Source organism: Aulonocara sp. 'chitande type north' Nkhata Bay, linkage group LG12 (assembly GCF_057382095.1).
Source record: "Aulonocara sp. 'chitande type north' Nkhata Bay isolate Kocher_YH1m ecotype deep benthic linkage group LG12, A_spYH_male_GT1.1, whole genome shotgun sequence".
In the NCBI taxonomy this organism is placed as follows: Eukaryota; Metazoa; Chordata; class Actinopteri; order Cichliformes; family Cichlidae; genus Aulonocara; species Aulonocara sp. 'chitande type north' Nkhata Bay.
Window position 1 is genome coordinate 34226054 of NC_141355.1, and position 25502 is coordinate 34251555.

Sequence of the window (25502 nt, forward strand, 5' to 3'; positions counted from 1 at the left end):
TGCCCAGAGTTATTTGATTTTTAAACATTGCTACTGACTATTGACTGGTTCACCTAAAATATTAAAGCTCACCCGAAAAGTGGGATAAGCCTGGCTAAGGGCTAGGCTATATAACCACATGGACCCTTTTCCAGCAGGAAGAACTGATCAGAAATTCATTACTTACAAAAAATAATTTTGAGGCTTTTTGAAAAAATGTGCATTATAGTGAGAAAATAAGAGAAAATGCAAATTTGCCTTTAGAAAATAATACCATTATATAATATGATAAAAGTTGTAATACCATAACGTTATCGTCACTGTTTCCTTTTTTTTTTTTTACTGAAAATCAGAAAAGAGTACTGACTATATATTTTGATACTAAGTCCTGACAGCAAAGATTATCTTGGGGTTGTAATGCTCCTGGTGGTTAAAATCAGCAATACAGCTATATTCTCTCTGCATGCATTTAAGTGTGTATTTGGAGCAATTTGAATATGTGATGTTCAATCTTTGAAATACTTGAAGATGATGCACAGCCTACATTTCCTCATTCTTTATCTAAAAAAAAATAAGTTAGAAATTTTGTATTTGGTATTATTTTGTATTGTCATTCATTAATATTTGGAGGCGCTCAGTATAGTCTCTATATCGACGTGTGTGCATAAACCACTCCTCTCACCATCGCTTTGGTCATGCCACCACATCAGGACTATTTTTTAGCTGCATGCAAAGTGACAGAAAACAGAGCTGGGTAGCATATAATTTATCCTTAAATCTAATAATTTTATTCATGCACCTTTGTGAAGATTAGTAATTAAATGTCATAGTTCACCTATCTTATCCAAATGAGTGCATCCGTCTTTATTTTCGTCTAAGAAACGATGTTGGATTCTATTATGAAAACAGCAATAATGAATTTCCGGTCTCGTGCTGATCAGCTCGGCTAAATTGACGCAGTCAACTTGAGTTGGTTCGCGGCTTCCTGAGCGGCAGCGGAGCTTCGACTCTTTGTCGCTCTCTGGTGGACAAACAGTCCAACGGCAAGCGCGACAACGTAATCGAACACACCTCCCGCCAGCTTGGTGCGTATTTCCAAATAGGGGCAAATATGAGAGAGCTTGTTTCTGCTGTCAAAACGTGCCGCTATGTGTGCAGTAAATAAAAGTTTTCTCTTCAAGTTTGAGGAAGAGTTACATCAGCATCTTCGTGACTTCCTCAAAACAACAAATATGTGTCAAGTAATGGACACAGCTGTGCAGGAAATATAATAAAAACTCATTAAGTATGAAAAAGTGCAAAACTGTATTTAGTACTGGCTACTTTAATGTTAAGCGTATGTAAAAGTACTTTTACTAAAGTGTTCTACCTCAGTATATATTTCATAGCTTATTTCTAAAGCGCAGTTTTGGCACTTTAACTTAGGTAAAGGATCTGAATACCTTCTTTACCACATTGTTTTTATTTTAAATTTTGTTTATTTTACTTATTTGTGAGGATTCAGATTATCCACAGCTTTTGTCCCTCATCACCGTCTGGACTCTCCCAAGAAGTCAAGTTTCATTTCAGATAGTGTTGGACAATGACTGGTTGCAGTTTAACCTCTACTCCTGAGGTCCACATCCTCTTTAGTGAAAATGGTTTCACTGATCTGAGCTCTACCCAAAATGCGTGAAAAGCCTACACACTGCCAATAAAAACTACAGACATCAACTCAGCAGTTAGCAGATTTCTTGGAAGGACACGCTGACTAATAATGAATGTTGAATGTTCTATCTGCGTCTTTTCTTAATGAGCTGGACTCAAGACCTGGACAGAGGACATTGTGAAATTGGCCGGCAAAGCCTGAAATGGGCTAGAACAGAAACAAATACTCTTCAGAGAAATGCACACAAAAAAATAACTGTGATTAATCGTGAGAATCTGGGAGGATAAGAAGGTAACAAGATCTAAAAATAAAAGCTGTGAGATCAGAGACACGAGGACTAAGAATGAGACAGAGTTTGATGCAGGCCCAGATGGCTGCTGGTAATCAGATTACCTCTGAAAGAAACCATTCGCTGCAGGACAAATATTATTACAGCACTGACCTTTTAAACTCTGTCGTTATGAGATCAAATCTTCATAGGTTATTTAAAAATAAGCACCTTTCTACTTAAGCACTTCTGTCAATAAAACCTTTCTTCACAAGAAGAGATCACAAGAGGTGTTGGTCTGAAATAAGTAATCTCAGATATTTCAAAGAATGACTCGTGGACGAGGTAAATTTACAGTTCCCAAAATATACGAAGACAATACCGTCAGTAATTCTATGACACTGTGTAGTTTCACCCAAATCACAAGGTTTATATTTGCTGTTTTCTGAGAAAACTCCGTTGTTCTCGTATTCTTTGCAGTAGCACCACCATGGTTTGTTGGTCCAATGCACTTTATGAAAGAAACCTGAAACATTTTTTTTTTTTTTACATATTTTCTGTTGAGAGCCAATGAGCAATTGTTGGCATTTAGCTCAAAGCACCCAGGGCTCAACTACAACCTCACAGAGTGTGTCAAACTACACGTGCCCCCCGCAGCCCCTCGCCCATGCTTCAGCAACATGCTTGAGTGTTGCTTGTAGCAACATAATTGCTGTGAATTAATGTTATCAGCCACGTGGACTCATTAGACAGTTGCCCCTTTGGCCACAAATGAATCTGCTGCTGCAAGATGACACCTGAAACTTCCCTTCTTGACTGAGTTCATTTATTTATTGGACATATTTCTCACACAGAAACACATTCTGGGCATCGCACACACACTGAGACACACGTACACAAAAATCTCAGGCAAAGATTAGAGACTTTCCACGATAGAGGAATAAATGAACAGTCCACTCAAAACAAAAGAAGTCACACAAACATAAATAATATCACAGCAGTCCTTCAACAGATCAAATATTGCATCATTTGAAATGTCTCCATGCATTCCTTATATATCTGACTATAGACTTTCCTCATTACTCGATTACATTACTGTATGAGAGCTTTGTTCCTCCTGTGGTTGTTGTTTGAGGTGGATACTCTGTGGTTTCGTCTTGTGTTAAAGACGTTGTATCCACATCTGTAAATATGTGTGTGTGTGTGTCACTGCAGCAGGCGGACAGAGTTGACGTGGAGATGGTAGAGGAAGTCTGCGTAGGACGCGCCTCCATTGGGGCTCTTGTCTTCCACAAGGTGACGCTGCAGGGCCTCCTCGCAACTGTCGCCCTGCTTTACCACCCACAGCTGAAAAAGAACGATACGCAGGAGGTTACGCTTTCGAAAGCGTCTCCGGTCTTAAGTCGTGCTAATCTGTACACAGCTGCATTACATATACACACCAAGACTCAAAACACGAGTTTCTGCAGCTAACCCCGTCTGTGTCTATGACCTGAAATCACAGGGTGCTGCTGTGAAGAAGGCATCGGGCTCTGCAGGGAAACTTTCTTGCAAGATTTCAGCTTGCAGCTGATACATAACTCACCTTCTCCAGAGGAGTTTATGTTCCAGATAATAAATAAGCCTCTACAAAACTGTTGCCTGACTGATTCTGTACAAAACAGCATCACCATTCCTGAAAGAAGCAGTGTATCTCAGCGTGCAGGTTTATAGCTCAAATGAGAGCTGGGAACAGATGTGGACTGAACTCGCTGAGATGACAGCAGATGTGTAACATAAGGTCATCATACTGGGGTGATGCTGTCTAAACAAATAAACTCAGCCTTCAGCTGCAGTTGACACAGCCGCTCACCTTGCGGGTGCACGATGCCCCTGAGTTCAGTGTGTTGATCAGGGATCGGATACTGATGGACAGATGGTTTTCCAGAACTGGCAGCTTGGTCTGGGGGAAAAAACGGAACAAAAATTAAAAAGAAACACCTGAAAAATATATTTTTTAAAAGAACTTCTCATTCCACATAAACTGCTTTGTGGATGACATTTTCATAGGTGTGTTTTTATAGCACTTTGTTACAAACAAAAGCAATCATCACTTTATGTACTTAACATCTTTTTTTTTACTAAAAGAGCTGAGATTTAACAGTTTTATGGGCTTTTGTGTTTTGTTTTTTTACTCTGGCCACTTTTGACTAACATCTACTGACTCAACAGAGTAGGACAGTTAAACTCCCTCCCCCACACACACATATTAAAATGATTACAGAATGATGGCCTTACTGTTTGTTAATTCAGTCATGCAAACTGGCTGAATGTTGAAATATGACCAAAAGGCTCACTAACACTGATGGTGAGCTAGTGCACCTCTAAATAAACAAGCAGGACTGTCAGAAACAGTGCTCGCAGCATCAGTGGTCTATCTTACTCCTAACATCCAACATGACACTGCTGAATCCTCCCTCAAGGTCCTGGAGTGCATCTGTGGCCACTAAGTTTTATAGAGTGAAGCAGCTGCACCTTGGTGTGGACGACGCTCATGCTTCAGGATTTCCTCCAGAAGAAACGAGCTCGCAGGATCAGGAAACTTAGGTGGTTCTTTGGTGGAGTCCAGACAAGTTCAATTATCAGAAAAGACGCTAAATCATACATTTAACGTTACAGCTGGGCCCTTCTGTGTGGAGTTTTTTTGACTTGTTTTCTCTGTCATGTGATTCGATAACTCTGAATTGACGGGAAAGTATACGTTTAAAGAGACTGAGCTCATGGCTCATTGTTAGTCAGTGGTGATAGTCTCGGTTGTTATGCAGCTGTACTGTTTAAAAGACTGTGAAACCTGCAGTCAGCTGAGACTGAAGAAGTCACTCGGATGAGTGAAAGCGCTGCAGATAAACAGAATCAACTTTCCTGGGTTTTACTCGGATTATTGAGCGTGCATCCCAACCCAGATGATTATGCTGTGAGCTCTGGTTAGACAAGCATTCATGTTACACTGAATGGCATTTGTTTCTGGAGTAATCTCTGATGATCAGACGAGCTTCCAGTTTAAGTGCATTTAGTTTATTTTTTAACACGATGGCTGCTTTGCTTTAATGGCCTCCATGGTCACAATGGGCTAAAAAATCTCTGCTTTATGTGCTGCTCCACCAGTAAGTGACCACACGGTGTGCATGTCTATTCATCTTCTCTGCGCTCTTATAACAGATACCCCATTCTTCACTCTCTGTGAGGTGGTTGCAGGATTAGAAAGCTGCATGCTCAGAGGTTTTTGACTTGTGATCACCTCCATGGGAGAAATATTGCCCGACTATAAAACTAGCTGAAATGTTGACGGTAATTTTAGTGTCCAGGGGGGCAGCAGAGCGAGGGTTCAGCGGTCAGAATGAAATAAAACAGTGAAGATGTAAAACTGAAAAAGCATTGCCTCTGCAGCAACCTCCCTTGATACATTTAATTTCACTCAAATAAGCAGCCAGCTTCAGTCCCTTTAGTTCATGTTTGCCTGTTTATGCACGACGACTGCAGCGCTTTAGTCTCTGCTGTAACTGCAGAAAATAAATCATTCATCCGATTCATGTGGTGTTGACGTGGGAAGCGACCGTACGGTGTGCCTCTTATCTTTTATCTCCATGCCCTCATAAATGCATAGTGTTTTCTGTGTATATGTTATTGTAATGAAGTTGTTTTTGAAAATGTAATGTTATTAAATATGACTCATTTTAATGAGTACATCAAAAATGAGAGCAGAAATTACATTATGGTAGACTTCTGTGACCCTTTCCATCAAAATAACAAAGCTCTGCTCTGTAAATCAGTTATTATAGTGATCACAGTTTATTTACAATAAAGTAATAACTATATTTATCATCATAAAGAAAGAAAATTTAAATACCACTAAAATCTGACATAATCTCTTCTATGCATCCATATCTTTCCTCAATCCTCACCTCTCCAGAGGGCAGGGATGAAAAACAGCTGGTGTTGAAGAGCTCAACCAGTGTGCATGCTGGGACTTGGGTGCCCACCCATAGCAGCAGCGTGAGGGGTGTATGAACCAAATAAAGACCTCTGGGCTCCAGGCTAGCTGCAGAGCAGCGCAGTGCCTCCTCTGGTTTTGGAAGGTTGGAGCTGTCAGTTGATAAAGGCTGCAGGTGACGGAGGAGTGAAAAGCTGAATTTAGTAAAAGTCTTCAAAGCTCAAAATGGCACAAGTGGAACTGTCCAATGGTGCAAAGGCTAAGCTAATGGTGACTATTTAAAGGAGCAATCACTTACTAAATACATAGCGTTGCTATTTTAAGCGCAATCTCTATGCTGACTTGTTCAATGAAAAAAGAGGTCACAGTTCACCACTAATGCAGGGCTGGAGAAATACTAGTTTGTCAATGACTCATCAGCACCGTGGCCTGTGCTGCCGGGCTGTGACTGCACTCTGTTCTTAAAATAGAGAATAGTTTGCTACATGTAACAGGAAATCAATCCTTTCTCTTTCTCCTTTCGTTTTATGAATGAAAAACTAAACTGTGCAGACAGTTTTTCTGCTGAAACCTCACTGCATTTAAATATATATGTAAATTTAAAAATCACGGTAATGATACAATTAAAAATAAATAAAGTAATTTTTAATACAGCTAGTGACACTTATTGTACCATAAGAATAAATTCTTCTTGCTTTTAGAATATCTCATCACGACATGTGAGCATAAATTCTAACCATTTCTCTCTGCTTCATCCAAATGAGCATCTGACACTATTTTGAAGTTACTTTATCACACCTTTATCCTGACATATTAGCGTCACTCTGATCAAGAACACCTTTATTTAACAGAATAAAGACATGTAAGACAAACTCCCATGTGTTGATGGCACTGACCAGAGGCAGCAGCAGAGGGTAGAAGTGTGTGGCAGTGCTGCAGGTGTCCATGCGCAGCACCTGGCAGCGCTGCTGCAGGCGCTGATGGATGGAGCTCCTCAAGCCTGGCAGCAGCACTTCACTCTTCCTCAGGCTGTTGATGTAAACAGGAAGAGCTCGCAGATACTGAGGAAGAACCAGCTACAGGACGCACACAGTGCAGTACGTATGGTCAGCAAGATTCAAAACAATTCAACTATGTGCAATATAATAAAACCATAAAAAGCGGGACATGTGTACGCAATGTTCTCACCTGCCCCGCGGACACTGAAGCAGAGCAGCAGTGTTTTCGATAGGACGCCAGCGCTTCCGTAACCTCCGTCTGCAGCTCCTCCCTCAGCTCCTGCAGGGGGCGCTCCTGTACTGCACAGTACACTGACCAGACAGAACGAAGGCATCATTTGAATATCATTTGGTAGCTTCAGATGTTAATATTTATGAGGATGTTGGTGCCTTTATTAAAAGAAGAGAAGACAACATCAATACCTCAGAATCTTTACATCAAGCTTCATTCAGACCTCAGTGTAAATGCCGTCACTTTACAGGGGCGAGTGAATAATTTTACCAAGATGCCACATGAGAGACTGTAAAGCTGCATCTATAAGCTTTTAAAGAGATAAACTTACTATTGCACAGACTTACAAAAACCCCCAAATAAAACTGGTAAACAGATGATTAATAGCACGAGATAGGTGGTTTTAATGACGTCATATTTTTATTAATAATAATATTAAAAAATATTACAGATTATTGAGCGCAGATAATTGTATATTGATTAATTTCAGGTTTTCATGCAATTTTCATTATGTTTAGGATTGACTCACCTAAATATTTTAGTATTTGAATATTTGTTCACTTTAAGGATTTAGTTATTTATTCGTCTTAAAAAGCAGAAAGCTGTTTAATCTGACTTTCGTTTCCTTGGTGTTGCTCTCTGCTCCTGTTCTGTTTATCGAGTGACAGAAGGCTGCAGCTCTCTGAGTCTTCATATTACATGAAAGTAGAGCTGAAATCCCAGCAGGACTCCTTCCTTTAACTTGTGTGTAGGCAGATTTTGTCACACAATATAATTTATATTGTTATAAAGTTAGAAAAGATCAAAGACAGCTCTAATAGTCTACCCGTGAACAGTGCAAACTCCTTACTCTTCTTGCAATAGAAGGTGAGTAGTGTTTGGGCCTGGTAGTGACGAAAGGTGTCCTGTAGCTGACGTGAGCACCGCAGGGTCAGAGTGTGAACCCTGGTCCTCCGGTCTCCTGTCTGGAGGGTGTAAGATAAAACAACCTGACACACAGGACAAAAGGGAAAAAAACAGGTTTAGTGTACAGCTAACATGTAAACTGGTTCCCAGTATGTGCAGTTACCGTTTCATCGATACATCGATATCACCTTATTTGTAAACTACATCAGCAAAAAAGCTTTAAAATTGTCACTATAATGGATTTAAATGACAGACCCACCTGTATGGCTACGCCCCTCGTCTCATCCAGAGCTCTGGTGTGTGCGAGCTCCACAGCCAGTGTGGTCCACGTATCGAGGGTGGCCAAAGTGACACGTCCAGGGTTAGAACCAGGAACAAACAGCCCGTAACAGCCGGACACGCGTAAATCTAGTGAGACGCGTACAAGTAATGGAAGCATTTCTGCAGAGCACTCCCTGCAAAATCTTAACTAAGAAATAAATCTCACCTTTGCTGACAAATATCCTGAGCTCAGCCTTGTAGCCTGTGTGTGTCTCTACAGTCCTCTTTAGATCAGTGCTGAAACGCTCTCTGTCCAATTCTCCCTGTGGAGCATATAAAAAAATACCAGTTTACAACCAGACCTCACAAAACATTTTCCAAATCGTCATTATACAGATACAGATAAAAGACCTCCTGCAGTACTGATAAATCTGATGGCCTCTTTAATTTTCTCTGGATGCCTTTTTTCTAGTTCCATCTGCTTGTCTGCTGATGTAAGAATCTAGACCTCCTGTTTTTATTCTTGGTTTAAAAAGCACCATTTGTCACATGTATTTACACACATTTTAAACAGGATTTGTAATAGTGAAGCAGAATGTAATTTGTCACCCCATTAGGATAACTAACTGCAGGCTGTAGGCTTTAAATTGAGCTGGACTTTAGTGTAGTGTCATTTTTAGTTACTGTGTCTCCCATGTGGCAACCTTCATGGTTATAAATATGCCATGTTTGATGTTGCAGTGTTTACAACCATCACTTAATTCAGTATTATTCAACGTCCAGGATTTTAACCATTTCATTTGTGGAATTCTCAGTGAAACAGTAGGAAAAGCCGCTGATTTACCTGGAGGTGGCTGTAAGTGTGCAGAGCTCCACCTGTCAAATATGGAATGTCGCCTGGCCAAGCCCCACCCACATCTTGGTGAGAGAGGACAAACAGATGAACACCACATCCCTGATGGACGCACTCCTTGACCACTGACACGGCCTGTTCTGATGGCTGAAAGATGGACTGTGGGAGGGGGAGGAGAAAGAAATTTACATATGGTGAGGGGTCATTCACCAAGGATGAGTTCAACGGTTACATTGCGACCCTAGTACCCACAGATGTTTACACCTTATGGCATTGAGATAGTCTACCTTTGGTTTGTTGGTGCCAAAGAAGCCTGAGCTTGTATGTCCAGTCTCTATCAGAGAGGTAGTATGGAAGATCAGCAGCTTGCCAGGACAACCCAGACCCTAGTTTGTAATACAGTCAGTTATGATTTTATCAATATTTAATGCAGCCACATCGCACAAAGAAAAACCTTTAATTGTGACATTTAGCCTGATGAAGTTTAGTGCAGTTATGCCAAACCTGTAGTACAGCAAGTCCTGCTTTGACAGGCAGCTCCATGGGAACTCCACCGGAGTCAGTTCCTTCTGTGTTGAACTGAGGAACGAGTTGTAACACGCTGCATGAAGAACAGAGACAAACAGATTGTGAAACTCATAAAAGACATCAAGACAAGACTATACTTACATCAGAGTTTAAAAACAGTGGCACCTGCAAGTGCTCTGCAAGTGCTACCAATCAGCCTCCTAGCACTTATGGTATCAATTTGAAATTCCTGGGTGACTTTCTAAGTAAGTGCATTAACAAACTTGAATGTAAATGACACCTAACCGCCTGCCTGCCAGGGTTTTGTGGTAATTAGCATACTAGCATTGTTTTCCTAAAAACATGTCTACCATGGGTTAGGGTTATTAGGGTAATAGGGCTATTATCTACCTTATTAAGCCATAAAAACAGCTCGTGAGTTTAATTTTTGTAAACGAGGAAAGGTGAGAAATAAAATGGCAATAAGACAGAGTTCACCTGTTTGTGATGGGTCAAGTTAATTGCTGCATTATCAGAAACAGCCTGCATGTAAATGCCAGCTTGACCCCACATGGTCGCACACCTGGTACCTGTGTTTGAAGCAATCATTTCAAAGGCAACACGATTGCAGGTTTATTGCATACATTTGCAATTATTTTGCCTGTTCTATAGTCTCCAGCCAGCGTTTTCACTATAGTGACTGCAGCATTTGTGGCACCACAGTGGTCAAGGCCACTGAATGAGATCAGGGGAGTAACCATGACAAATGTGCCAAATTCCACAGCTTTTTATCAACATGGACCTCAAACGTTGTGGTTGCCTGTGCTGATTGCCTGCTTTGCTACCAATAAAAGATAAAATATTACTTGAAAGAGTGAAACATGAAACACTGACATGAACAAAGTAGCACCACTGCATCAGTTAGTCATACAGACTCGGCAAAATACATCTGAAAAAACTGCTAGCATCTCTGTTACCTGTCGATGCTGCTGATACAGTCTTTGAGGGGCACCAGAAGTCCTTCCCTCACAGGAAGCTGCAGGTCTTCTGTCTCTGTGATGACCAGCATGTGTGGGCGGGACAGTTCAGGAGTGAGGTCGTAGAGGTGGATCCTGCTGTCATACGTCATCAAACCAACACGGACATCTAAAGCATCACCATCCTCCCTAAACACACAGGATGAAACCTTAAAGGCAAACCAGGATTTATCAAAATTGCACAGGAATATTACTGAACACTGTTTTACCTGTTCATAGAGTTAAGCAGCATTTGTATTTGTTGTGTTACAAATTCCAAGTGTCCTCCTCTCAGTGCTGAGACAGACACATCTATGGCTAGAAGGAGTGCAGCAGCTTCCCCCTGAAACAATATGACAAGCGTGTCACAGTTGTACTTAAATTTCACAAAGCCTGTTTTCAAGAGCAGCTAATGATCATCAACGTGCAAACAAAACTGTAAATGGGTAACCTTCTGAGAATTGAGGATTTCATATGACCCCGTGCTGAGTTCAGGCCTCTTCTCCTTATCGACCCGAACCCCGTTCACACCATTGGTAGGCTGGTAGTGCTGCCATGGTACTGAAACACAAGAGAAGACAGACAAACTGCAGCTACACAAAAAGCAACAAAATACAACAAACTACACTCAGTTTGTCCACAGCAGTTCAATACACTGAAATGGCTTTTAAACTTCTTACTCGTCTTCATTCCACCAATATTTTAAGTATTTTTACTCAAACAAGTACGTTCCATAAATCCATAAAGTCTTCAGGTCAAAAAGACACAAAATATTTTTCTGTTAATAAACAGTACAGTGTAGAAAAAGTTGCTAAAAAACAAACTATTGAAGGAAACAAAATACAGTACAAATTTAATTTAATTTAAAGTGAAAGCAAGGAGTTAAAGGTCCAGAGCCTTGGGACAATGACTACAAATGTTCTGCCTCCTTTATTATTGAGCTTGACCCCTGGAATACACGACTGACCTCAGTGTTTGTACAGACCACATAACTACTGCATAGATGAAGTTTAGTGTATTTGAATTTAATCAAATATATATTTTTTTTGTATTTTTGGTATTTGTGAGTTTACCTTCTCTCTGTTAAATCTTACCTTCACTGAGTTTGCCACAGAAGGGGCAGTAAAACCTTTGACCACAATCCTGCCAGCCCATCGCTGGACACATGGAAGCTCCACACCCCCCACAGCCCACAACACACTCTGTCTCTTTGCACAGTGGGAGAGGCTTCTAGAGGCAACAAACAAACACATTTAATGCATCTAATATCTAAATGCCATATTAGTTGATTGTAGCAACAGTATTGTAGCTTCATCTCCATTTTTAACAGAATATGAAGCAAACTGAGCAGCGAGAAACTAACCTCTTCAGCACTTTGTTTTACCAGAGGGGTGATCAGAGCGCCCAGCGGCAGACAGCTAAGCAGAGCGGCCTGACCCTCACAGGGCACACAGTACGAAGTGGAGCGGATGGCAAAAGGACTTGCATTACCTACAACAGAGATAAGCACACAGAGGATCAAAGATGGGATGCCGGTTTTAAGTAATGGTGATGCACTGGTGAATATGCCATCTGCAACCAGAGTGCTGGATAAAATAAATTTAGGAATACAGACAGTTTTGTGTGTGTTCACCTCTGTCCTCTACGATACAGGAAGTAGTTGCCAATGGAGGAAGACTGGAAAAAGGCTCAGAGGTAAAAACCTTCCCCTCCCACTCAGCCTTGTCTTCCGTCATCACCTTCACCTAAGGCCAAGAGAGAAACAAGAGGCGGAAGCAAGAATATGTTAATATTTCAGAGGAAAGACATATACGTGTAAATGCATGGAATTAAGGATAAATACTAAGCTGCAAAAGAAACAAGCAGAAATAGTTAACGATACTTTACATTAATGGAAATTAGACATATTAGGGAGAGAACATGCATCGTCCTTCAGACTAAAAGCCTGAGAGAAGTTGAAGAGAAAATTGTTCTTCACTTTAAAGGAGCAGACAGGAGTTAGTTAGGAAAAGACAGAAAGGTAAGAGGATAAAAGAACTTACAGCGCTAGGCAGTAGCTCTGGGTCCAGACCATAACGAGATTCAGAGTTAAGAGACTGCAGAGAGGAAAGGTAAAAGCTCATTCTCAGAGCTAAGATGACACACAGGTGATAACAGAGTCAACACGAGCTGATGTTCAACCTATTTTCTGATTCTAATGAATAAAGGTTCCTCAGTTTTACAGCAGAGTAAACACATGTGAAGAAGTTAGCTTATAATGTTAGAAACTTATAAACAACTTCCTTAAATTTATGGGGTTCTAAAGACTAAGAAATTATTTTGCTATAAATTATTAGAATTATATATATGCATATTTAATATTAGATGTTTCCTCACCTGAGGTGTGAAGCTTTTGACCTGTGCAGCTGCAGTGGGAACAAACTGGTTTATGTTTTCTGGGGAGAAAGGGGAGATACAGAATAGTAATAAGTGGTCTATTTTTATTCACACTACAGCACATGACATCTGATTAATATTAATGAACTCACCTCCAGAGTGTGCTGGAAGTGTCCACTGAGGCTGCTGTTCGATGGGAGATGTGGGCGAGGCATGATTGTGAGTAAATACTGCAGATGATCTGGCATTTGCTCCCTCAAATCCAGGCTGAGGTATACACTGTAGACTCTCGTTTTCATATAAAGGAGGCCTAATGGGCAAATGATTTTGATGTGGTGACTGAGGTCCATTTACTGAATCCTGCTGTGTGTAGGGATGCTGGAAATGTTGAGCTACAGCTTGGTAAGGGTTGTGAGGGGAATGAAGTGATGTCCATTGGGTGTCACAAGGACGAATGTCTTCATTCATGTTACCTCCTTGGCTTGCAGCTGGAATCGTGGCTGAAACATCAGGAATGACTGGCTGCACACTGTGGTCGGTGTTATTAACATGTAACAAGCTGTTATGAGGATTGTTGTTATTGGGTGAAAATACAGTGAAGTCTCTCTGGAAGCTGGAGCTGGACATCTGGAGGTGGTTGTAGCAAGGAGTGTAATCAGAAGGAGACCTCAGGTTGAGATGCTGAAAGCTGGGCAGAGGGTCAAAGAGGTGTCTTGGAGGTGAAGCTGTGGACCAGTCCTTCTGACCCGCCCACGGCTGGCAGGGTGTCTGGCTCTGATTGGCTGAGGGGACGTCCATCATGCTCCATAACCATCACTGATAGGTGTATTTCGTTTTGGAGGCGTCACCTAAAGAGAAAACAGAAAAATATATCAGGAGGGTTGTAATGTGATCCTGCGCTCTCCACTGACACAGGTTAGATTTTGGAATACGTTGCATTTTCAAAAACACAGATTTTTCGCTATGAGTTCAGTTTCTATGATTTTTAAGCAAATTTTAGCAGAAACTGTCGAGTCTACATAACCGCTAGCTGTCCTTCGGATAGCACCGGATCTAAATGATCATGAAACAGATCAGTAACAGTACACATAAGCAAACACGATGAGATAAAACACCAATGACTCAAGAAACAAATTCATATTCGGTTATAAAAGACTTAATACCCTCGGACATCAAAGGAAACGGCGGGCTCCGCATGCAGCACTTGAACATTTGCGTCCTCATTTTCGCCTCCCCTACACCGGAAGCGAAATGCTTTACGTTATATTAAAATGTAGAAGAATGCACGAATGCAATAATAGTAGTTTTGTAAGCGTTTGATAGTAGCTCCAGCATCCCCGGTTCCCGTTATACACCTGAGACTCACTGCAATGGAAGCGTCATCACGCTGGAAAGTCTCACGTTTCCGTTTGTCCTTTCACAGTAAAAGCCTCCAAAACGTACATATTTAATTCGGTTACTAATTTGGAGTTATATAATGGGACTAGATGAAAATGTTTTCTATACTATATCATCTGTGCTGAATTTCAGATTATTGCACATTTATTTAAATAATTTAAAAGTAGCTGCTAATTCTTTCCAGCTGAAGATGCCCAGAAAACCTGAAAAGTAACTAAATACATATATGGTAAATGAAATAAGGTCAGCCAACAAGAAGCTACAATACTAAACACGTGCTTAAATGAGTGTCAGATTGGCGACCTACTAAGGGTGTACCATGCCTCTCTGTTACTGTTAAGAATGAACAGTGCAGTTCTGTCACCAAGTACTTTCTTTTTGAGAAATTAAGATACTGTTTTGATGAACCTTTTATAGTTATATTTGATCAAATTCAAACATTCTGAATGACTAATTTTCCTACCACTCCTGTACACTCTTGGTGTACAATAACGTGCCATCAAGATACAAGGTTTTGCCCCCCTGGCCAAAAAAAAAGCTACAATATTATTTTTGAGACTTTACTGTTGAACATTTATTTTAACAAAGCATCATGTGCCAGTATACCAACCAATGTAACCAGATACTGTATTCAAAATTGGTCACAGTACCCAGGAACACCATAAAAAAACACTTTTATCTAAATGTGAATAAAACAGTAATTTTTCAGTATTCATGAACAGTCTCTGTTAAACAAACTTGATAAAATAAAACATAAAAAAAAAGAAAACAAAAACTGAGAACCATAATGGAAAGATATTCTCACATCTGATATACAAATGGACAGAAAGACTAAAGAACAATAAGTCGGCTGAAGGATGTGAAATGTTGCAGGTTTGAGTATTAACATCATATCAAATCTACAGCTGTTGGTAATGTGGAGTACTCTGCTGTCCCGCTGATTTTCTGGGCCTTTTCCTGCTTTTTGGTGAATCTTGGAAACAGTCACTTTGTCTTTGCAGTGTTGTTATCCTGTTTCTGACGTAGTCCTTCACCCCTTTCCACGTGCGGTTTCTCAGCGCTCTTGGCTCAGCATCAAGACACCTGATGCAGTTGTCTTTCTGAGGCACCTTGTGGCCTTGAATGAAACTCATCATGTGTCTTTCTACAGCGTGGACCTCTGCCTCCTCCCACGTGTGTTTAGTTTTAAGGTGGAAACCTATGAGGATGAAAAAAAAAACCATAACAATATATTATTTTTTCATGGTTATTTCTTTTTATGATTTTGTCAGGGGCCATCTGTAGATGCTTCTATCATGCAACTGAATGTATTATTTGCTGTATTTGTGCCCACCTTGTTTTTATAGATAATACCAGATTACTGTTTCATTCGGATGCTAATGACTGCTTGTTGAGAAAGTGCATCCATCATGCCCAACAAAGAAGTGGGTACACCTATTCCGTTTATTTTTAGATGTTAAATATAAATGACTACTTTACTTTTTATGAAATATATAATATTGAACTGGAAGGGCTATAAGTAAAATGCTCCACACACAGACTTTGTTCCATTTTGGATACTATTTGTTTATTTTCCATGAGCTCTTTTCACCTAAAATGCTGCACGTAGGACCGCCATATCTAGATTGTGTTAATATACTGTGCTGCTAGAGGCTGGTGGGTTTACTTGTGAAATAGTTTGAATCTTATTTGACAAAATATGTGATTATTTCATTCATCGTGGTAAAAAGCTAACATTCCAAAAAATTGCAAAGATGAACGAGGCAGATGAAGAAAGATGTAAGGTGTCCTGAACCTTCAGCAACACATAAAAGGTGGTTGGCCTACTAATTTGACTCTTGTATTTTTATTAATTTATTATAAGTTTGTGTGACGGTCCCATTATTGTGATGAAGGCAATCTAAACCAAAGGCAAACAGAAATGAATAGACAGGAAGTATATTAAAGGTGACCATTATTACCTTTCTCACTGGATTTGACAGATCTGCTCGTTTTGCTGGAGCTTGTTGTTTCTTCATCTTCTTGTTGATCATAAAACATTTCTGTTCCACCACCTGCATAGGAGTCATTGTGATCCCATGAACTGGCTTGTTCTCCACCTGCAGACTGTCTCACTGTATTGAAGACAAAAAATATATACGTATAAGGAAAATTATTACTTTATTACTTTTTACTGGGAATCTTAATGGGGAGAGTAGGGGGAGAGATAAGTCAATTAAGAGGGAATGTTGAAGAAAACAACATCATATCAAATCTACAGCGGTTAGTAATATGCAGTACTCTGCTGTGGCTCTGCTGATTTTCTGGGCCTTTTCCTGCTTTTCGGTGAATCCAGGGAGAAGCCGCTTTGTCTTTGTAGGGTTGTGATCCTGTTTCTGACGTAGTCCTTTACACCTTTCCACGTGCGGTTTCTCAGCACTCTTGGCTCAGCATCAAGACACTTTATGCAGTCGTCTTTCTGAGGCACCTTGTGGCCTTGAATGAAACTCATCATGTGTCTTTCTACAGCGTGGACCTCTGCCTCCTCCCACGTGTGTTTAGTTTTATGAAGGGAACCTGTCATGCAGAAAAGAAAAAAAATCAATGATCCTGACATTAAAATTCATCTTGGGCAGAGAGTATAGGAATATTTTTCTGAGAACTTCCTTGTGATCTGTGTGCAAGACCAGAACCAAAAATAAAATCTAATTATTTAATTTGCACTGATAAAAAGCAGGTATCCCTAAAACCTGGGCTAAAATGCTAGCCACGCAATGACAGAGTAAGAACCACGGAGGTCTAAAAAATCAACTGAATTCTACTAATGTACGTAAAATACGTAAAATACTGTAAGTAAAATTAAGTCTGACAGTCTGGTAATGAAAACATCTCAGGAAGTAGCTAGCATGACATGATATTACCTAAAAATACCGTGTCAGTCTTAAATACTACCATTATTACCATGTCCACCTGATTTGACAGATTTGGGACGTGTAGTCTTGCTGGAGCTTCTTGTTTCTCCATGTGCTTTTTGATGATTAAAAGGTGCCTCTCCACTGTCTGCAGTAGAACCTTCAACGTGATCCTGTGAGTCAGCTTGTCGTCCACTCGAAGGCTGTCTCGCTATAAATAAATAAGTAATTAAGTAATTAAGTCTATGTTCACCTTAGAAATCCCAGCACATATACACAGACATGTAAATACAATATTTACAACAACTATGATTCTAATCTGTACCCTAAAACAGCATTTAAGGGTACAGCATAAAACTGTGAGTATTCAAAAAATCAGCTGGATTATTTGAAACAACACCACGATGAAAACTGCTGTGCTCATAAAAAGAACAGACTGGTATTGTTAAAGTGGTGGGCAATTATTAGCTTTTGTTGGCCATTCTAATAGAGGAAGACACTCATGACTTTGTGAAAGAGACAGATACAAAAAAAAAGCTGAACAGAGAGATCGAAGAGTGAGAGAAGGAGGTAAAGAATAAGCAAAGGAAGAATAGCAAAGAATAAGGAAAGAGGGTTGCTGAAGACATTTACAAAAAACCAAAAAAACAGGTTTGGCCTTCAGCAACATATCACATCTATAGCTGTAGGTAATGTGCAGTACTTTGCTGTGGTTCTGCTTCTCTGGGCCTTTTGCAGCTGGTCGGAGAATCCTGCGAAGAGTCATTTTGTCTTTTCAGAGTTGTGATCCTGTTTCGGACGTAGTTCTTTAGACCTTTCCACGTGCGGTTCCTCAGTGCTTTTGCCTCAGCTTCAAGACACTTGACGCAGTCGTCCTTCTGGGGCACTTTGTGCTCCTGAATGAAGCGCATCATGTGTGTTTCTACAGCACGAACCTCAGCATCCCCCCATACGTGTTTGGGTGTACATTTAGAGCCTAACAGAATAAAAAAAAAAGAGAACTCACATTAATCCTGAGAAGAGGAAATGTCTGGAGTTTCTGTTCTAGAAACAGAACCAAGTTAAACTCTCTGACAATTACTGGGGTAACAGACTGAAATCAACCTGCTTGGTGGCAGGTTTTCTTCCACAGATTCTCTCTGAATCTCACCCTCTCCTGCTACGCCTCCACCATCACTCAGTTCTCACTTATTTATTGATACAGTCGATGTCAAATCTCATATTGGAGCAATTTGCCCACATTTTCATATTTACAAACGTGCTTAGATATTAAGCAGTAAATGCATAGAAAGAATCAACAGTACTGAGCTGGCCAATCAGAAGAGTTGTGGGCTGCACTGACCCAGACTACAGTTACATTTCAAGGGAGGTGGACATCAGGTTACGGTGTAGGGTTTCAGAAAGGTTTGCAATTCCCTGTAAGACAATCTTTTTCTGAATGCATTTCACGTTAAAATCTTTCTAGTGACCTCCAACATATTTCAGCCATGTGTTGAAACATGTTTGCACATTTAAATATAGTAGTAAAATGATTCTAATTAACATTTTGAACCTGAGAACTTGTTTTCCACTGAAAATGTAAAACCTCCAAACATAAACTGTGTTTTGTGCATTTTCACTTTCTTTCTTTTTTTTTTTTTTGCCAAATGCATTTTCACTTTCGCTTGTTGTAATCTGGATTTTTTCTGTGTCAAGTTACTGTTGCACTGTAACGGAAATTCCCTGTGGACGAGTCTACACAGTCACAAAACACAAAGCACACGGACGTCTGCACAGACCCTTTTAACTTATCATGAATATTAAGTCACTTGGACACGAGCGGACTCACGGATGCAGAGAGCATAATCGAGGACAGAATCATCTGACAGATGATGACAGTGAGAATGTTTTTTACGTTCAGGTTTTTCAACAGCAAAAAAGCCAACGAGCGCACCTCTTTTGGAACATTTTGAACACAACAGCTTAACAAATCTTTTGCTTCTTTTACTGTTTCATGACCTGCTATTTTCTAATGACTTAGCTGCCATTTATTATTTTTTTCTGTCCTGTTTTTTTTTTGGCTAAAAATGAAAAAGAAACAAGAGAAAGTCTGTTAAAGTTCACCATGATTACCTCTGATAGATTTGTTGGCACTTTTTCCTCCATGTTTTTGTTGATTAAGAGATGCTGGTCTGCCTTCACTTTGATCCCACGAGTCAGCTGGATTAAAGACAAAAAGATGTTTTCTCTCAGCAATCCTCGCACATATACACACATTTCTTCAAATAAATTGCAGGATTTACACACACTTGTTTTTTTTAACTTAACTGAGTGACTCCAGCTTTATAACTTCACTCAGCATGTTGCCTTCTGCAAACAATCACAACTGAGTAGCTCATGGCGTACGTTTTTTTTAACCAGTTAAAAATATCCAACTTTCTTACTTTTTTCTTATATTTCTAGCTAGTGATGGGAGTCAGGAATCAGTGCCAATTAGTCTAAAGTAGTGTAGGCCTACTTTTTATAAGCCTTATTACCTTCAGAATCCATTTCAATATCATCCAGTGTGGAGTCATTGCACTGCCGCAGGATCTGGATTTTGTTATTAGGCCCAAAAATTTGGTTGGCTTCATTTTCATCCAGGTTCATCAGTTGTAGCATTTTTGCAAAATGCTTGCGGACATTTTTTGATGTCAGACCTTCAGAGTTTTGAGCTCCACATTCTTTGATAAATCCTTGAAGACAATCTGTCCCCCTGTAGTTAGACAGAGCATTTGGTCGGGCAAAGACGAAGGGATTCTTACTGGTGATCCCACATGCCTCACGAGAATCCACTAGAAGCTCCAGAGCCGACTCAAATGAGGGCTTCAGTAAAACAGGGACTTTTCTCCCACAGTCCCCACGTACGTCAACTCTGGTGAAGAACCTACACATCGTTTTTTCCAACTCTGTGACAGACGGGTCCAAGTCATCAGGCGGATCTGACTTTGTTCGTGACATGAATTCCGTCAGCTGAATCGTTGCAACCTCTCGAGGCTTTCTCTTGTTGAAGAGGATTATCCGGGAAAGCATGACTCTGGCCAGAGCGACAAAATTTTCTGTAGAAAGACTGTCTCGTAGATTCTTCTCAGCTGTAGTATGAACCTTCTCCAAGTGGAAATGCAAGCGCTTCATATCTTGAACAAGTGGTATCTGCTTTGCTCGTTTTGATTTAATTTCTCTGAGACTTCTTAATGCGGCCGAAGAAACAAGCTTAGTCCACTTCTTTTGGTACACAGAGAGGAAGTTTTTAGCAGCCTCTGCCTGTTTTGTATCACCAGACTTTACCGCGTTATCCTTAACAATACTGCAGGTCTTCTGCAGGCTGTGGCCAAGCTTGATTGCAACGGAAGGAGCGGCGTAAATTTTGGTTTCTGAATCATAGCCTGCCAGGACATTCACTGCAGACACCACACGCTGGAAGTTTGAAGGGTGAAAGAAGTCCTCCAGCTTCTTCATTGGGGTCGTTTTTTGAGCCTCAAGCACAAGTCTTGCTATCTGACGAAGGTTTTGTCTTATATATGGGTGCTTTTTCGCATCACGGCCATAATGATTGTACATGTATTCCCCGAACTGCAAGAGAATCCTGTCATCCATGACAGCTCGCGTCACATCATCATATATCATTTCATTCAGAATGCTCCTAGCGACATCACTTATGCCACGGTCTTCACAGTCCACAGTTGCCAGCACACACATTGATGCAATACGCTTTTTTCCAATACCTGAATCCTTTTCAATCTTGCTTTTCGCTGGGCACGTCCTCATGTGTTTGAACAGGTTTCTCTTCACAAAAAGACCATGACAGTGAAGACAAGGAAGAAAGTCACGGGCCTGTCCAAGCACTTTCGGTCTTTGTCGTACGACAAGAGTTCCCTCTCCTGTTTTCAAAACATTTTTATTATGTGCAAAGTTTCCTTCATTTGTTAATTTTTTCCATATATTTTGTCTTTCTTTGGAGTGTTTGGGATACTGAAATGCAGCTGCAACCTCTGGTTTGTCACTGTGAATTGACTCAAAATGCCGTGACAGTTTTAACACCGGCTTGGAGCAAAACAAGCAGTAATTCTTCTTGTCATAAAATCGAGCTTTTGAATTTGGTCGTTTTACAGCTGGCAACACTGGCGTTTGTGACGCTTCTGCCTGACTAATCATAGGTTTCCTCTTTACAGGAGTGACTCCTTTATCCTTTCCAGAAGAATTTTCTGATTTTGAGTTCTGCTCTTCTTGGTGCGGTTCTTCACTCATGGGGGACTCTGGATCGCTATGACTGGATTCATCTGAAGAACCTTCTTTGAACTCTTCATCACTCCCTGGTGAGTAATCCTCATCATTGTCCTCCCCTGACATGTCTGAAACAACTTCCTTTTTCTGAAAGAAATAAAAGAAATCTTTTTTTCCTTGACTTAAGATTAAACAAAAACAACAACGAAAAACAAAGATAAACAAATTAAAAACCTCTAACATTTTTCCCTTCATAAAAGTCCTTTTCGGTTTCCCAAAACATGGGTTTATGTTCACTTTTTATTATTAATGATAATTTACAATTTATAATGTAATACAATAATAAAATCCAACATGCTGTAATCAGCATGCAAAATTTAATATCATAAACAAAGTGAAAAATGCAGGTAAATACCAGCGATTCTGCAGGTGACTCTGGCGTATCACAAGCATCATTTTCCTCGTCATAGTATGAAGGTGAAGAACCATTTGCTGAATTACGCGACTGTAATAGAAATAATTAAAAGGTGATATGATGTGATAACAACCTTGACAATCACACAGCATATGAAAAGCCCAAAGAATGTGCAGGCATAATTTATTGTGCAGTTACCTTTGAATTTGCAGCAGTCTGTTCACACTGAGGTGGCTCATCATCTGACGACTGCCCATCGCTGCTGTTATCTGATGGCAATGCTTTCAGCTTAACAGGAGGAAAGTGAAGTAAGCAGGGAGCAACTGTGTAGAATTTTCTTTAATAATTTTAAAGTATTAATACTAGATAACAACCCAGCAAACATTTTGACTTTGAGAAAATGTCAACTTCATCATTACACTTTCTAGCAAGAAAGAAAATTAAACACCACGTCTTTCAGTCTGGGAGACACCGACATTATGGGCACGGGGAACTAACTTAAGTTCATATTGCAACATGAGACAAAACTGATGTATGTTAACACAAATAGCAATAACAGACTCTCGTAATTCTACTTATTGTACATGGAGAAAACGTGTCCCCATCTGTTTGTGACTACTTAGTTAACAAATGAATCGGTATGTCCACCACTTCACAGTTCTGTTTTTGTTGTTGTACTGCGCACAATTTTGACCAGAGATGTGCTATCAGGGTTTCAACTATGTTTGTTGGGAACTATTTAAAAGCATCAATTACCTTCTTTATTTAAAAAAAAAAAAGAAGCCATAACACACTTACAAGTTTATCCATCTCTGCCAGTTGTTTAAGCAGCTCAGCGCGCTGCTGTAAAACATCTGAACGCCGCTTTTCACTGCTGGCCTGAAAGCAGACATAATAAAACCTTTACAGGACAAAATATAATAGTTATAGTAGTAATCATCTAAAATCTCCAAGGCTCTTTAACATGATGTCGGTTAAAAGGCAAGATTCATATTGCAGTGCTACAGTTAAAAGGGACTTAAAATGTAAACCTCTGTAAAAGCAAAAAGGTGTGGAAGAATGCAAATATCTTCAAATCATCCATCAAACAGCAGAAGTTTCATCTGCATTTGCTGTTATTTTCCTCACCGTAGTAGATCTATTTATGTTTTTGTTTTGAACAGCTTCTTTTGGGACGGGGTCATTCACAGCTCCTGAAGAGAAGACAGTAAAGTTAAAAACAAACACACAAAGTGTTAAACAGTTCTGCAAACACTTGTTTAGACAGGTGAAACAAAGTCAACTTTTTAGTTTACATTTTTTAAAGTATAATAATCCACAACAGACAAATTAGATCAGTCTAATGTAACTAAAATTTTGGCTACATTTTTAAAGACTGTGTGAGGAAGAGCTAAAAGACTTTAAAAACATTTACACTTCCAAAAAAACAAAAACGAAACAAAAAAAAACAAGTAAAACAAGTGCTTTCCTTAAATATCAGATATTCAAGAATTTAATTTGTTAGTTTTGTCATACAGTGTTGTTCTCTTGTCCTGTGATAGCTAGAATATGATTCAACACCCCTCAAAACCCTAACACTTAATCAACTATTTGCATTTATGTAAGCCGCTTAACTAATGCACCAACTAAAATACCAAACACTGCTTTGGACCGAGTTTAAATCCAACCTTGCATGCGTACCTACATTAATATGATGTGAAAAAATACATTGTAACATGCAAGTAATACAGCTACAGCTTACCTCTGCAATGTGATGAAGGTAACCACTCAGGCTGCTCCTGAGAGGTGGATGAGGTGTAGCTTTGAGTGTTTCCTGCATCATGAGCGGACTCCACATTTTCTCCTTCAAAAGCAGCTTGATGTTGTCTGCATGACGGCAGGCGGGGGGGTAGACCTTGAATCCCACTTGACAAACCCTGACTGGATACTGGATTTTGAAATGTCTTGAAGGCATTGTGGGATGAGAGAACAGATAAATCCTGGGCCCCACAAAGTTGAAGTCCTTGGTTTGACTGTCGAAGAGCTGGTGGGGTAACATTTTTTCCTTGGTTCGCTGATACCATGATCGATGAAAGGTTAGAGCTTTGCTGATTAAAAGAAATACCTTGAGAGAGATTTGGGATATCTGTGGCAAACAGCGAGCTGGATGATGGAATGCTGCCAATATGAGAGGTTTTATACATGTCAGCATGAGGGTTGTTTCTGGAAGATACAGTGTTCAAGTTGTTAGTACAACTCTGATTGGGTGCCTGCATGTGCTCATAGGAGGTGGGGAGAAGGCTGACGAGCGGGTTCTGAGATGAAGCTGCTGACCAGCCATTCTGGGCCATCCAAGACGGACAGGGAATGTGGCTCTTATTTGCTGTCGGGTTATCCATCACTCTCCATCACCATCAAAGTTCACTGCTTGAAAGTCTCCTTTACTTCCTTGAGTAGAGGTCCTAACAGAAATAGAACATTATAATACCAGAATTTCATTACTTTTCTGTGGTGTGTTTTTAATTTTTAATTCAGGTTTTCAAAGCTGAAAATGGGCAGAAGACAATAGAAAAATCATAAAATAATGAATCAATACCAAAACATTTTGGAAAACGCACACGTAAGAACATGCAAGAAGGGAAAATGTAGTAACTGAAATCAGCCTTTCGCTTTACGAAAAACAGGTCAGCTTAGCACCAAAATGTGTTTTAGCTGAGTGGGTCACCGACCCTTGAAGCTGCACCGCACCAAATAACATATCAGTCTCTACAGGATATTTTTTTTAAAAAGGAATACTTACTGGGCATTGATGTTTACAGCGAGAAATGGACAGTTGCGTTTAAACTGCTGCAAATACGGTCGAAACGAGAAAAACGTAACTAGCTTAACAATGTGCTATCAAGTCAGTTTTTTTAAACTAGCTGTTAGCTGTTAGCGCGCTCAGCACCAAAAACCATAAAAATATCCGTGAAACTGATACTAGTTCTAAAATTAGTGATATGAAATAAACAGAGTGTGCAAAAAAATCAATTTAATTTCCCGCAAACCGCTTTAGAAATCAGGAAAAACCATACCTGCGGCCATAACCGGAAGTAATGGTCGTTGTTTACATCACAGCATCACTGAGAAAGTAAAACTTCCGTCTATTTTTTCCAAAATAAGATACAGTTCTACAATTATGAAATAAATTGGACTTTCACTTTAAAAAATTTAATGAGCCAAAGGTGGAAGAAATTGTATTTATTTAAAAATAATCCCTGCCACGCTGTAAAAGCTCAATAACGAGCAAACAAAGGTCATTTTTTAAATTAATGTTACCGCATCCTTCCTTGCGATGTCACATTCATCAGCCGTAAGTGGCGTTAAATCTGTTGGAAGAGAAGCAAGAGATACCCAGACTGGTTCTTTCTCATCATGTAGCCATGACAGCATCTGATATGTGCTGTTCCAACTTATCAACCTAAGATCAGTTTGTTGGCTGACCATTTCCCCATAGACAGCCCCCTACTGGTAATAAATCTCATCAAAATACATTCAGTATATTTCATAAACAGAAAGTTTCC

The 25502-nt window shown here is 39.9% G+C and overlaps 2 protein-coding genes across 5 annotated transcripts; both read right to left on the reverse strand.

Moving 5' to 3' along the window:
• Positions 1–1709: 1709 nt before the first annotated feature.
• On the reverse strand, positions 1710–14425 carry LOC147317888 (protein transport protein Sec24C). 2 transcript variants are annotated; one of them, XM_086315308.1, is made up of 21 exons: positions 14178–14425; positions 13167–13862; positions 13015–13073; positions 12681–12734; positions 12272–12383; positions 12002–12129; positions 11733–11868; positions 11090–11199; positions 10869–10981; positions 10600–10788; positions 9620–9716; positions 9403–9501; positions 9107–9274; positions 8489–8585; positions 8261–8409; positions 7946–8084; positions 7054–7175; positions 6762–6941; positions 5837–6034; positions 3748–3837; positions 1710–3242 (listed from the first exon to the last, which is right to left on the reverse strand). In XM_086315308.1, exons 2-21 carry the CDS (start codon positions 13813–13815, stop codon positions 3102–3104), a joined length of 3030 nt encoding a protein of 1009 aa, XP_086171434.1. In that variant the 5' UTR covers positions 13816–13862; positions 14178–14425; the 3' UTR covers positions 1710–3101. The 2 variants fall into 2 exon arrangements, with proteins under 2 accessions (XP_086171434.1, XP_086171435.1); XM_086315309.1 differs by lacking the exons at positions 7946–8084; positions 8261–8409.
• A 520-nt stretch (positions 14426–14945) lies between these two features.
• LOC147317889 (uncharacterized) lies at positions 14946–25277 on the reverse strand. Of its 3 annotated transcripts, none has more exons than XM_086315312.1 (13): positions 25014–25277; positions 23702–24401; positions 23089–23153; positions 22759–22839; positions 22159–22248; positions 21961–22050; positions 19820–21692; positions 19416–19502; positions 18007–18279; positions 17353–17514; positions 16693–16968; positions 16374–16526; positions 14946–15610 (listed from the first exon to the last, which is right to left on the reverse strand). In XM_086315312.1, exons 2-13 carry the CDS (start codon positions 24336–24338, stop codon positions 15312–15314), a joined length of 4086 nt encoding a protein of 1361 aa, XP_086171438.1. In that variant the 5' UTR covers positions 24339–24401; positions 25014–25277; the 3' UTR covers positions 14946–15311. The 3 variants fall into 3 exon arrangements, with proteins under 3 accessions (XP_086171438.1, XP_086171439.1, XP_086171437.1); XM_086315313.1 differs by lacking the exon at positions 25014–25277 and adding an exon at positions 24740–25001 and having other exon boundaries at positions 17362–17514; XM_086315311.1 differs by lacking the exon at positions 25014–25277 and adding an exon at positions 24740–25000.
• Positions 25278–25502: the final 225 nt, after the last annotated feature.

What these genes read in the sequence shown, in the direction of transcription:
- LOC147317888 (XM_086315308.1), bottom strand. Translation starts at nt 13,815, where the DNA reads ATGATGGACGTCCCCTCAGCCAATCAGAGCCAGACACCCTGCCAGCCG. An exon ending in CTGTGGCAAACTCAGTGAAG is followed by an intron (nt 11,200 to 11,732) that starts GTAAGATTTAAC and finishes CTTGTGTTTCAG; the next exon opens with TACCATGGCAGCACTACCAG. An exon ending in CTTCAGTGTCCGCGGGGCAG is followed by an intron (nt 6,942 to 7,053) that starts GTGAGAACATTG and finishes TGCGTCCTGTAG; the next exon opens with CTGGTTCTTCCTCAGTATCT.
- LOC147317889 (XM_086315312.1), bottom strand. Translation starts at nt 24,338, where the DNA reads ATGGATAACCCGACAGCAAATAAGAGCCACATTCCCTGTCCGTCTTGG. An exon ending in TGTCAAATCAGGTGGACATG is followed by an intron (nt 16,969 to 17,352) that starts GTAATAATGGTA and finishes TCTGCATGACAG; the next exon opens with GTTCCCTTCATAAAACTAAA. An exon ending in ATCAGCAGAGCCACAGCAGA is followed by an intron (nt 16,527 to 16,692) that starts GTACTGCATATT and finishes TCTTCAATACAG; the next exon opens with TGAGACAGTCTGCAGGTGGA.